The following is a 13,329-nucleotide window of genomic DNA, read 5'->3' as shown; positions in this document are numbered from 1 at the left end:
AGTCTTGTCTTCAACCTTCACCCAATCACAATAAAATACAGTTTCTTCAAATTCCATAAAATTCAGCTTGATAATCTTCCTAATGACTCCATAATAGGTCATTTCCGTTTCCTTGTAATTTGTGTCCGTGGACTTCGCTCTATAACTTGTAATAGCTTTCATCGACACACCACTGTTTTGTGACACAACCAACCCCTCGTAATCTTCGGCACAGAAAGTAAATCCATTCACTTGGTATCTCTTATACGACTATTCCTTGAAGAAAGGTCCATGCACTAGTCGCCAAAGTGTTGAGTTTGCTTCATTAGCTTCTAACAACTGCAAGAGACCATGTGTGAAATCAAGCTAATTAGTAAAATATGAATTGTAATTACATGGATTAGACAAAGAGAGTCAAGGTACATTATATAGGCTAATATGTTACCTCTTCGCGTAACCACAAAAGAAAAGTCTTTGAGGGACAGTTTCTCTTACCATTAACATAGGATTCATACTTCCTACAATTGAAAGATAATTCAAAACAATTATATCGTTAGACATATAACAGCTCAAAGGTGTAAAATTAAAACTCTTTGGAACCATCGTACTTAAAACACGTAAAGGTGTAAAATTAAAAATCTATACCTTTGCCAATCATCTAATCCGTCATACTTAGAGAGAAGCCATTTTCGAGTTTGTTCAAACTGCACCTGAGTTAGAATAATATCCCTAGATTTACTTAAAGGCATCTCATCAACAAACTCATCGTCATCATCAAAAAATGCCTGGCGAGTATGCTTATGAGTACCATCACCATCCTTTGACAGGACCTCCATGCCATACAAGCTTGCTTCTCGCAGCGTATACCCTCTTGCGATGCACCCATCAATATACCTTTTATTACGCACCAACCCTTTGAAACCTTTCATTAACCTAAAAAGTAGCAATTGAACAACAAAGTCTATTGGACATGACAACACTCAAGCTATATACATTAAACAACATTATCAATTACTCAAGTTCTAGACATTACTCAGTTTATAGACATTAAACAACAAAGTCAGTTGTGAAATTTTACCTCTCAAAGGGATACATCCACCTGAATATCACCGGACAGGAGATTAAAGCTTCATATGCTAGGTGAATCATCAGGTGAATACTGATAACAAAGAACGACGGAGGAAAATGTTTCTCCAGAACACAGATTGCTTCTACAAGGCTGACTTTTGCTTTTAGCAGATGTTCTCGGTTTACAACCTTCACGCACAGAATGTTGAAAAAGATGTTGAGCCGGAAAAGAGAAACTCGTAGCTCTTTAGGTAGCGATGCTGTAGTATGAACCAGCAGCGGAAGCAAATGTTGCATTACTACGTGGTAATCATGAGTTTTAAAATTCCTTAGCTCCGGAGGATTAACACTGACGCAGTTGCGAAGATTTTGAAGAGAAACCGGAAGGCACCCTTAGATTCTTCAAAACTGTAAAAAAAGTCAATTTTATCCTTCTTCGTCATCTCAAATGATCATTTTTCCATTGTTGTTCTACCAGTCTCAGCATCCTATTTCAACCACAACTTCTTTCTTATCCCATATCTTCCACATCTTGTCGTGCAGCAGGACTATCTTTTGACTTGTTGCTTCCCATCATAGTATTCAGAAGATTCTCCATTATATTCTTCTCTGTGTGCATGACATCTATAATATGGCGAATCACATTTGAACCCAATTGGGCAAATAAAAAAGAATATATCTTCGGGTGAACAAAGAATGGTCATTAACCTCATCTTCAACATTGGCGTCATCTTCAAGTTCCTGAAAATAGATAACATAAGAACAAAGGTCAAGTTACTGAATTTCAAACCACACCAATGACATTGAGAAGAAACAGGGGAAAGCAAAATCGGCTTATGCCATTGTTGTTCAATTAAATATCCACATCAACATGAAGATCACTATTTAGTATTACCCCCTGACAAAGACAGGCAATGTTGAAAATGGGTCATTGGTGGTTGTCGGCCGACTGAAATCCATGTGAACTGAAAATAATCAGTTCACATGTTGCCTGCCTTCTCTAATAAGCACAACACCAACTTAAAAATCGACTGAATATTCATCCTTTTATAGTAGAAGGAACCTACTCAACCAAACACCCATGGTATATATGGCCGAAGGTGGTACAATATCCTCATCGTGTAGATCAATCCATATTGCACAAACGATTCAATATAGGTTCAAATACCTTAACATGCTCATCACTGTAATACAAAAAATTGGTACCTATATAGCATCCCCCTAGAATCAATCCATTTAAACAAATTTTAAGCTAAACAAACAACATAGCTCAATCTAATTAATCAATATCTTTTTAATCACATCAATTAATGGAAAACCCATCAATACCAATTTATTATGTGCTTGATTTATGATATTTCTCACTACAAGATTCACAGTGAATTACACAGTTCAATATAGTAAATCACTAGAATAGTTAGAAGTTATGATTAAACAAAACCCCAATTCCCATTATGTAAATCACTATTTTTGTACATGAATCTATGCTGAAAATCAATAAAACAATTGAAAAGAAAAAAAATCAAATCAACAAAGTATAAAAGAGATTGAATTGAATTCTATAAGACAGTGAATGAAACAGATAATAGTTCCCTCCGACGTTCTGGCCATATAACTTTTTTTTTTAATATAAACTTTATAATCTGGCCATGTAGCTGACTAGATGTTGTACATGTCAATTTCAAATTCCAAATCAAAATGCTTCCAAATAAAATGAAAGAGTTTATATATCCAGAAAAAGCACTTTCAAAAACTAACGAATCTCCAAGGTAAAGAAAAAACAAAAATCAAATGAAGACAGGACAGAGGACTAACCTTGATGGTATCGGCTTTCCTTTTACGTTTTAGACTTGCTTGTAATGGTTTTTTTCTCTTTCCCTTCTTGGAACTGATTTTACCTACAATCTCTTGTATCTGCATCCCTGTTAGTGGCCATGGAGTTGTACCATGCTCCACCCGTCCATCGAAATTTGTACTATCATCGCGATACTTATGCTTCAATGGTAGACATCTTCGGTGTCCCCTATAGCAGATCTTCTTAGTAAATGGCGGATGATCAGCAACAGTTCCTTCTCCACAAGTAGTGCAAGCACAATATCCATGAGCTACACATCCCTCTAAAGTCCCTAACATTGGAAAATTGTGAATATCCCACAACAACCGTGCTCTCATCAAAAATTCAGTTTGCTGAAAGCCTCAAATGCTAGTACACCATCCCATAACCTCTTCAACTCATCTACCAATATTTCTAAATAAACATCAAAGGTTTTACTGGGTGCTTTTGGGCCTGATATCAACAACAACAACAAAGAGAATTCCCGCTTCATACACAACGAAGGAGGCAAACTATAAATACACATAATCACCGGCCAACAACTGTGTGCAAGACCGAAACACCCATTCGGATTGAAACCGTCAGTTGATATCCCAAGTGTAACATTCCTCGGTTCCTTGGCAAACTCTGGCGAAAAACTATCTGCACATCGCCAAGTTGAAGAATCGACGGGATGACGCATGACGTTTATATCTGACTTTGCTCTAGAATGCCGAATCATTTCCTCCGCGATCCATGGTTTGCTATAAAACCTTTTCAGCCTTGTAATCAACGAAAAATGTCTAACCGTTTTCTGAGAAACAGTAGTAAGCTTCCTCTCATCATTAAAAACCTTCTTATACCTAGATTGATGACAAACATGACACTTCACCAGCGATGCATGATCCTTCCAATACAAAACACAGTCATTTACACATGCATCATATATTATATAATCCATTCCTAGTTCTTGGATCATCTTTTTCACTTCAGGGTACTTAGATGGCAGTATATTCTCTTCGGGAAGCAACTCATTCATCAAATCTAAGAGTGCAGTCATACCATTATCAGAAAACCCATATTGTGTCTTTATGTGATTCAACTTGATAGAAGCATACAATGTTGTCACTCCTTTAGGACACGATGAATACAACGGTTCTTTTGCACGCTCATAGACAGATTCCTTTTTCTTCATTTTCCTAGTTCCAGCATCATTATGAACCCCACTATCTATTCTAATATTGTCATCTACTATAGCAGCACCATCATCCTCAACAACACCTCCTAAATTTTCACCCTCACCTATAGCAGGATCAACAACTACGTCTCCTACATTAACATTTTTTACATTCTCAGCTACATCGCCATTACTAGTGTTATCCACATGTGACCGTGCTTCTACTTCTAACTTTTGCCCATGAAAACGCCATGTCGTGTATGTAGAAATAATACCATACTTAAGCAAATGCAATGAAATTTCACTAAGTGGCCCCAATCCTTTACCATTCTTACATCTACTACAAGGGCATGAGAATAAGGTATTTCCGCCATCATTTCTATTAATAAACTCTATAAATGACCTAACACCTTCTATGTACTGAGCATACTTACAAGGACATTTCATCCATCCCTTATCAACCATAGATGACATACCCTAAAGACAGTATCTATGTTAAAATTCAGACAGTATATGTACACTACATCAATACAAAATCATCAGCATTTTTTAATATGATATCTACTACAATTCTAACATGTAACTATGAATTTGATATGCACACAGCATCAGATTAATGAAAAAAATACTATCATTTAAAACTATACTAAATCCATTCCACGAAATTGATATATCTACTTCAATTATAACCCGAGTGTACATTTCTAACAACCAAACAATAAAGCTAATTGGATATCCAAACCATAAAAACATATACTTTCTATGCAATTAAATCTACATGTTAGAATTCAAGTGTATATCATGAATTTGATATATCCCCTTCAATTCTAACATGTAGCTTCAATCGAAACATCCTCTCAACAAAGAGAGAATGAGTTACAAGTAGCTTTTGCAATTCACCACTAGGACCATTTTTATCATGCTCACTGAGATTCTATCAAAATCAAAATTAGACTTACAAAAATTATTAAGTTCAGTCCACACAAACTTATAAAAATCTCTAAGTTCAGAAATTATACGAAATTTTTAAGTTCAATCCATACAAACTTATAAAAATTCTTAAGTTCAGACCATGCAACTTATAAAAATTTCTAAGTTAAGATATTATACAAAATTTCTTTAAGTACACCACCAGAACCATTTTTATCATGCTCACTGAGATACTATTATCATCAAACTTCAGCTAAACAATATAAAAGGAACCAAAATAATCAAAACAATTTCATAGTTGGATATACCTTCTTAGTTTTCCTAAACCAACTCTGACCGGTTCTTCTTCAAACTCTAACGAACTGAACTTCAGTTCTTCAATCTTGACAAACCCTAACATGGAAAAAAAAGGGCATTAGATTCAGATAAACAACAAACCATAAAATGGAAAGAAAATATAAAAGGAACCGAAATAATCAAAACAATTTCATAGTTGTATATACCTTCTTAGTTCTTCCTAAACCAACTCAGACCAGTTCTTCTTCAAACTCCAATCAACTGAACTTCAGTTCTTCAATCTTGACAAACCCTAACATGGAAAAAAAGGGTATTAGATTCAGATAAATAACAAACCGTAAAATGGAAAGAAAAAAAAGAAATGAAAAAACTCAAATTGAAAGAATCAGATTCACAAGTGAAATCGAAAAACTGAAATCAAACATTAAACTTTAAAACCGAAAAACTTAAATGGAACCCTAGGATTCGATAAACTTAAATCAAAATCTCTAAATCCTAGAAATCAAAGTCTCTGAACCCTAAAAATCACAACCGAAACCCTAGAAATCGAAATCTATAAACCCTAAAAAATATATCAAAAATTATACCTGATGATATAGAGTTCTACGCTATGATAGATTTTGGAGATTGATAGTAAAAAAAATAGCTCAGCTGAGTCTATGGTTTGGCGATGGATATGGAGAGGAGAGGAAAGGAAGGAGAGAGTCTCTATGGTTTGGCGAAGAAAAAATGAAGATGGAACGAAGTCTCTGTGATTAAGGGCAGGATATACCCTAGATTGGGATTAAGGGTGGAAGAAAAAAACGAAGTCTTGAGAGAAGTTTGACTGGGGCGTGTTTATTGATAGACACATTTATGTGTCTAATATAGCTCATTTGTATATATTGTTAGTGCTCGATATCGTACTTATTTGGTTATTTTATTTATTTGTAGGTGTTTTTGGAAGAATAAGGCTTTGTGGAGAAATTGGCTAAAAATGCGGCATTTGGACCTCCGTTGATAACTACCAGAAGCACCCCAGAAGTATGTTGGAGACACCCAGAAATACCCCGGAGGAACCCCGAAAAAGAGCGGAAAACATCCCAGAAGAATTTCTAAAGGAACCCCATTTCAGGGCATGTACTAAAGGGACTCTCGAACTGGATAAGGGGGAGGTCATCTTCATAATTCAAATACAAGTTTTGGCGGGAAAATGCATGCAACGAAGAACAGTTTTGGAGATCGAATTCTGACGAGATTTTAGGAGATTCAATGGCTGTATTTGGTACGTATGGACTCTAACTGACTGAACAGGCCTGGTACAATCGATTTTAACCCAACCAGTTGGGCTGGAATTACCGGGAGAAGCAATCAAAGTCCAAACAGGACACGTATGTTGTTGTTCACGTTCAAATATTTTGTGAGAAATTTTTGGGAAACTTTCACGCTGGATATACATGTATCTAGTTTTGTTCAAGTCAGGAGAGAGTTTTGTGGCAATGGGATAGCTAACAGACGCGTATAGAAGAGAGAAGAAGATAGAAACCCGTAACTGGAAGAGAAGAGAAATAGGAGATTTCATCGGGATTTGATGACCCTGTTGAGTTATATAAAGGCTGGTGCGAAGTGAGAGAAGATTATCAAGAGTTTGGGGAAGGTTTGGGATGCAGAGGAGCGAAGAAGAAGTATTAACAACAATTCCCACCTGCTGCTGCTGCTGCCATTAGAGGACCTTGAAGAACACGAAGAACAGACTGCACAGAGCAGTCTTATTTTCCGCATCGTCAACAGCAGCAGCGGAGTGTCGTTACTTTACTGCAGTTCCCTGGTATCGTTTTTTTCTGGACGCTTATAGAGGGTCGTAGTTTCACTGTTTTATATTTTTCACTCTTTTAATCATATTTTGAGCATCAAGTATGTATTTTGGGAACATGATTATTATGAGTAGCTAAACCCCATTACTAGGATGATGGAGGAAACCATTCTTTATGCATGAGTAATTCTATTTAATTCTTTTTATGACTATTTGCACTATTATGAGTTGATTTATGATTTTTTCTTGATTATTTGTGATTTTATCTGATGATGTATGCTTAGTCTAGGAACTCTTGATGCATCATGCTTATGATTTACATCTAATACTTTACAAAATCTATTTTTCGCAAAGAAAAGAGTCGATATTTGTTATCATTATAAGCTATAATTGTCTAGAATTAATAGTTGATTCGCATGAGTATAAGAATTGGTGGAATCCTGAGTCCTAGTATCTCTTGATCCTGTGACAAATTTCTGTATATATCTTTATTTTTAAATCTTTACAAGTCCGAGCAACGAACTCTTATTTACCGCATTAAAACTACTAGAACAAAATGGCGCCGCCGACGCGTACTTGTTTATAGATTTGTTTTTAGGTTTATTTATTTTTTTACTATTATTTGTTCCTTTTTACGTTTCTTTTTGTGTCTTTGATTTACAGGTTCGAAGTGGAATACTAAGGACTTGGGAACAAAAAGCTTAAAGCTAAAAGCTAAAAGAGAAGAAAAAAAGACATAATTTTTTTTAGGATTTAATTTTTATTATTTTTTTCTGTATATAGCTTTTATTTATTTTTTGAGAATTTGTAAATAGGCTTTATTTTTCATAATTTTTGGAATTTTTATTTGGACTTTATTCTGAACTTTTGGACATTTTTTTTTTAATTTTTTTTAACCCTACGGAAGGGTATTATTAAAAAAAAAATTATATAAACTGTGTGCAGGGAAGGACGGCGATTACGATATCGTCTCGGCCCCTCGGATTCGTACATGACATAGGAGTCGTGGCCCGAGTCGACTTCAACGGTTCATCCCCCGTCTGGTACGGGAGGTAAGTCCATCGAAACACTCGCGAATCTCCTGTAAGCGAGTTACTGTATTCCTTAAGGTGATTCATTAATTGAGGACGAATTTGGACTGTTTTTAATTTCCTAGTAAAGGGCAAGGCCTGGCCAAATCAAGATAAGGACTCGGATTTCATCACCGTTTCCTTCTTGCCCGCCTTAGGAAAACTAAACCTAACACGAACCCAAGCTTAAAACTTGACTAGAACGAGACCGATAGGGTAACGCGCTTATTAGGAAAAAAATTCGAAGGATATTGGTTACTTTCTTAAGCACACCTCGAAATTCATAATGGTTTCTGTGAGTTGAATGCGTGACTGCGCCGCCTTGTGATAGCGGTGAGGCCTTGGGTATCAAAGCTCCACTGAGCTTCCCTCGCCTCAATTCAACTTACTTTGACTCGGATTGATTCCAGAGGGGTTTGCTCAAACTGTAACGAATTCCCCTTCGAGAGATAGAAGCTAGCCTAGAAACAATCTAAGGGAGCCATCATGCTTTTTGTTTGCTAGATAAAATAGGCTTGTCGTGGTCGAGTCATCCTTCTTTGTGCTTGTTTAGAATTCCCTTGCAGTTAAAATGTCAAACTGGTATTATAATAGCCATCAGAATGAATATAATTATCCAACTGAACAATATGGACATTATTATGACCATAGTGTGAATAGTGGTTGGGAACGCCAACCTTTTGAAGGTTATGGGTCATACAATGGTGAGCCCAATTACTATCCACACGTGCATCAGTCATACGAGCAAGAAGATTATAGTACTAGTTCTTCGTCTCTAGAGGATACAATCAAACTATTGAAAAGTAGTCCTTATTATGATCCTTCAGTTCCTATTCCTTCTCTAGAAGAGACTCTCAGGAATTTAGCTGAGTCATCACCTCAGTTAGCTGAATCGACGTATAAATTAGATGAGGTGAATAACGTAGTTATGGACGAAAAAACTGCAACAACAACTGAATCTGTAGAAGATATCCTCAATAGATTAACTCAAAACTTAGATCCTACACTAAGGGAACTTTCTTTGGAAGAGACCCTTGAGAGGATAGCTGAGTCGACACGTAGACTTGAGTTAGATACGAACGAAACTATTGCTCGAAATAACTTGAATTGCCAATATAGTGTATCCAATAATACCCTTGAGAATGAAGATAGTTTTTCACATAATCAAGATAACGAGGTTATAATTGGTAACATTACTTATTTAGATAAGGTTCAATCATCTTCGTACTATTATGATGATGAGGATAGTAGTGATGACGAATCTGAAATATGTAGGCATAGTGATCAGGAATCTAGTAATCCAATTGAGCTTTATAGTGATTATATTATTTCTACTTCAAATCCAAATAATTTTTATGATTATTCACCTATTCAAGAGGACGAGGATTTGAATAGGAATACCACCGTTTTAGACGATGTAGTATTTCCTTTTGATTACGAAACCGATAGTGGTTTAGAGGAACGGGTTTATTCTGAAAATGTTGTTTTAGAGTCTAGCGACTTAGAAACAATAATCTTAAATGAAGAACATAGACCCGTAGAGATGAGTAAAGATGCACTACATGATAAAAACTTAGAAGAATCAATTGACCACTTACAAGAATCTGATGATCTAGAAATTAGGGAGATTGTGACTAGTCTATCTAGAGACACTGAAAACTCTAAGTTTGGGGGTGATTATCACTTTCCTAGTGCTTTAACTTTAACTCTCAGAAAGTCCCCTCACATAGGACTTGATATCCATGCCTCAACCATCTTACAAGATTATCTTCATACTAGGTTTCCCGAACCTAATGATGTCCTGAAAAAAGTTCTGTCGTTAGAAACCCATCCTCTGGTTGATGTGGTTTTCCCAGGCTATGATACCCAGATTGACTTTGTTTTCCACCAAATAGTTTTCTTCCAATTGTGGGAACGTATAGATTTCAAATGTGTCACTTATTAAGTTCTAAGACTAAGCCTAAGTACTTTGGGAAATTAGAATCGACACATTTTCTTAAGAATGACCACTACTCTCACTGTGGTCAATTATGTAAGTCAAACCTGATTGACTTAGAGGATCCTCAATTAGTTAGGTTATTATTATGTGCTTCTAAGTTCTTATTTGAGTATTTACAGACTCTAGGACCTAATAATTTGGATCTCAATTTTGAGGAGTTGCAGCCTAAAGAAATATATTTAGACCCTTTTATAGAACCTGAACCACAATAAGATATAGATATCTTAATCAGGAAACTAGGTAAGGGGTTGCTAGTCTTGTTCATTTTCTTGGTTTATTGCAGTTTCCTTTGGTCATCTCTATTTGGTTTTGAAGACCCACAGTTATTTCGACTGTTACTATATGATTCGAGGTGACTAATCATTCCTAAGTCTGGCTGAAGACATTAAACTTAGCACTTCTTAGGGGGTAACCCAATCTCATGCAACACGGTAATATCTTTCCTTAACTCTTTTGATTCAAATGGTAACCGTTTCTCCTTGTTCGTGCTTTTAATTTTATCTTTAGAACATTGAGGACAATATTAGATTTAAGTTTGGGGGTATGGGAGAAACTTTTTAGTTGCAGTATGAATAAATAAACTCCCGAACCTAGAAATTTATGCCTATTGAGGATTTCACTAACTAATCTAAGTGGATGGAAGCATTTTGGTTGTAGGAGTTGAGGAACCAATCTGATTAGATGGCAACATCTAGAAGAGTCTATTCATAAAAGCACAGAGCTCAGGTGTTAGAAATAACATGATAGTTTCACCATATCTCGTTGAGTCCTTTTCACTCTATTTTTATTTTTCTTTTTAAATATGTTTCTGAGTGATTTGGTGTGGCTCACGATTCAAGTTGTTACCAATGCTAGGGTGAATTAGAGTGATTGAGATACCATTAAAAAAAAAGTTGAAAAAAAAAGTTGAAAAAAAAGAAAAGAAATTGAGACCAGACCATTTGACCAAAAGGAATAAATTCAATAAAATCGACCACTGGTACCCTTGTATATGCCAGTTGTGTTGACCTAGAGTTAGGTTATCGACCACTGGTACCCTTGTATATGCCAGTGTGTTGATATTAGTCAGACTAGTATCTCAATCCATTAAGATAGGTTTATTTTGGCGGAGGCCTTCAGACAGATATGGGAAACGCCGTTCACTTAGTAAACATCAAAACCATATATGTTTTTCTATATCCATCTTCTTGATATATCCATGTGATTAGTTTTGACTCCGAATATGATGTCCATAGTGCAACTATCTGAGTAGAGCTCTGTCACTTTTATGAATTTTAGTATGCTTGAGTGCAAACTCGTGTACAACAATTGGAATTTCGCATCAGGGTACTTCCTCTTGTAGTCAATAAGTATGCCAACCAAGGAGATTCTTTAGTGCCTTCCAAGGTTCGTTGTAGATAGCTAGGGTCTGGAGTATTAAGGTTTTGTGGGTATATCTCTTGTAAGCCCTCCCGAGACTATAACTCGGCCACTAGGGACACCTAGGGGTTTAAAGGCTTATTGCATACGCCAAATGCAATCGACGATGCCTGCGACAGTGAGTTATGATTTTATTTTCTATTTGATTTGCTCAGGACTAGCAAATAATAAGTTTGGGGGTATTTCATAGATGCATTTATGTGTCTAATATAGCTCATTTGTATATATTGTTAGTGCTCGATATCGTACTTATTTGGTTATTTTATTTATTTGTAGGTGTTTTTGGAAGAATAAGGCTTTGTGGCGAAATTGGCTAAAAATGCGGCATTTGGACCTCCGTTGATAACTACCAGAAGCACCCCAGAAGTATGTTGGAGACACCCAGAAATACCCCGGAGGAACACCGAAAAAGAGCGTAAAACATCCCAAAAGAATTGCTAAAGGCACCCCCTTTGAGGGCATGTACTAAAGGGACTCTCGAACTGGATAAGGGGGAGGTCATCTTCATAATTCAAATACAAGTTTTGGCGGGAAAATGCATGCAGCGAAGAACAGTTTTGGAGATCGAATTCTGACGAGATTTTAGGAGATTCAATGGTTGTATTTTGTACGTATGGACTCTAACTGACTGAACATGCCTGGTACAATCGATTTTAACCCAACCAGTTGGGCTGGAATTACCGGGAGAAGCAATCAAATTCCAAACAGGACACGTATGTTGCTGTTCACGTTCAAATATTTTGTGAGAAATTTTTGGGAGACTTTCACGCTGGATATACATGTATCTAGTTTTGTTCAAGTCAGGAGAGAGTTTTGTGGCAATGGGATAGCTAACAGACGCGTACAGAAGAGAGAAGAAGATAGAAACCCGTAACTGGCAGAGAAGAAAAATAGGAGATTTCATCGGGATTTGATGACCCTGTTGAGTTATATAAAGGCTGGTGCGAAGTGAGAGAAGATTATCAAGAGTTTGGGGAAGGTTTGGGATGCAGAGGAGTGAAGAAGAAGGATTAACAGCAATTCCCACCTGCTGCTGCTGCTGCCATTAGAGGACCTTGAAGAACACGAAGAACAGACTACACAACAGCGGAGTGTCGTTACTTTACTGCAGTTCCCTGGTATCGTTTTTTTCTGGACGCTTATAGAGGGTCGTAGTTTCACTGTTTTATATTTTTCACTCTTTTAATCATATTTTGAGCATCAAGTATGTATTTTGGGAACATGATTATTATGAGTAGCTAAACCCCATTACTAGGATGATGGAGGAAACCATTCTTTATGCATGAGTAATTCTATTTAATTCTTTTATGACTGTTTGCACTATTATGAGTTGATTTATGATTTTTCTTGATTATTTGTGATTTTATCTGATGATGTATGCTTAGTCTAGGAACTCTTGATGCATCATGCTTATGATTTACATCTAATACTTTACAAAATCTATTTTTCGCAAAGAAAAAAGTCGATATTTGTTATCATTATAAGCTATAATTGTCTAGAATTAATAGTTGATTCGCATGAGTATAAGAATTGGTGGAATCCTGAGTCCTAGTATCTCTTGATCATGTGACAAATTTCTGTATATATATTTATTTTTAAATCTTTACAAGTCCGAACAACGAACTCTTATTTACCGCATTAAAACTACTAGAACATTTATCAGCTCTAGTGTTCCCGACCACGCACGTGGTTCACACGCTTGAACCGAGCGCAGTTGCAATTCGCAACCTTGCCTGTGAAGTTACAAAATTCGCAACGGCAGCTCTCCGTTGCGAATAATTAGCA

General features: G+C 36.3%; 1 protein-coding gene across 1 annotated transcript; it reads right to left on the bottom strand.

Moving 5' to 3' along the window:
• Positions 1–3,218: 3,218 nt before the first annotated feature.
• Positions 3,219–4,502, bottom strand: LOC113352093. Its single transcript, XM_026595964.1, has one exon. It carries the CDS (start codon positions 4,500–4,502, stop codon positions 3,219–3,221), a length of 1,284 nt encoding a protein of 427 aa, XP_026451749.1.
• Between the last annotated feature and the right edge of the window lie 8,827 nt (positions 4,503–13,329).

The sequence above is a fragment of the Papaver somniferum genome, chromosome 2 (assembly GCF_003573695.1).
Source record: "Papaver somniferum cultivar HN1 chromosome 2, ASM357369v1, whole genome shotgun sequence".
NCBI lineage: Eukaryota > Viridiplantae > Streptophyta > Magnoliopsida > Ranunculales > Papaveraceae > Papaver > Papaver somniferum.
The sequence above is the reverse complement of the archived record's forward strand: the minus strand, read 5'-3'. Positions and strand labels throughout refer to the sequence as shown.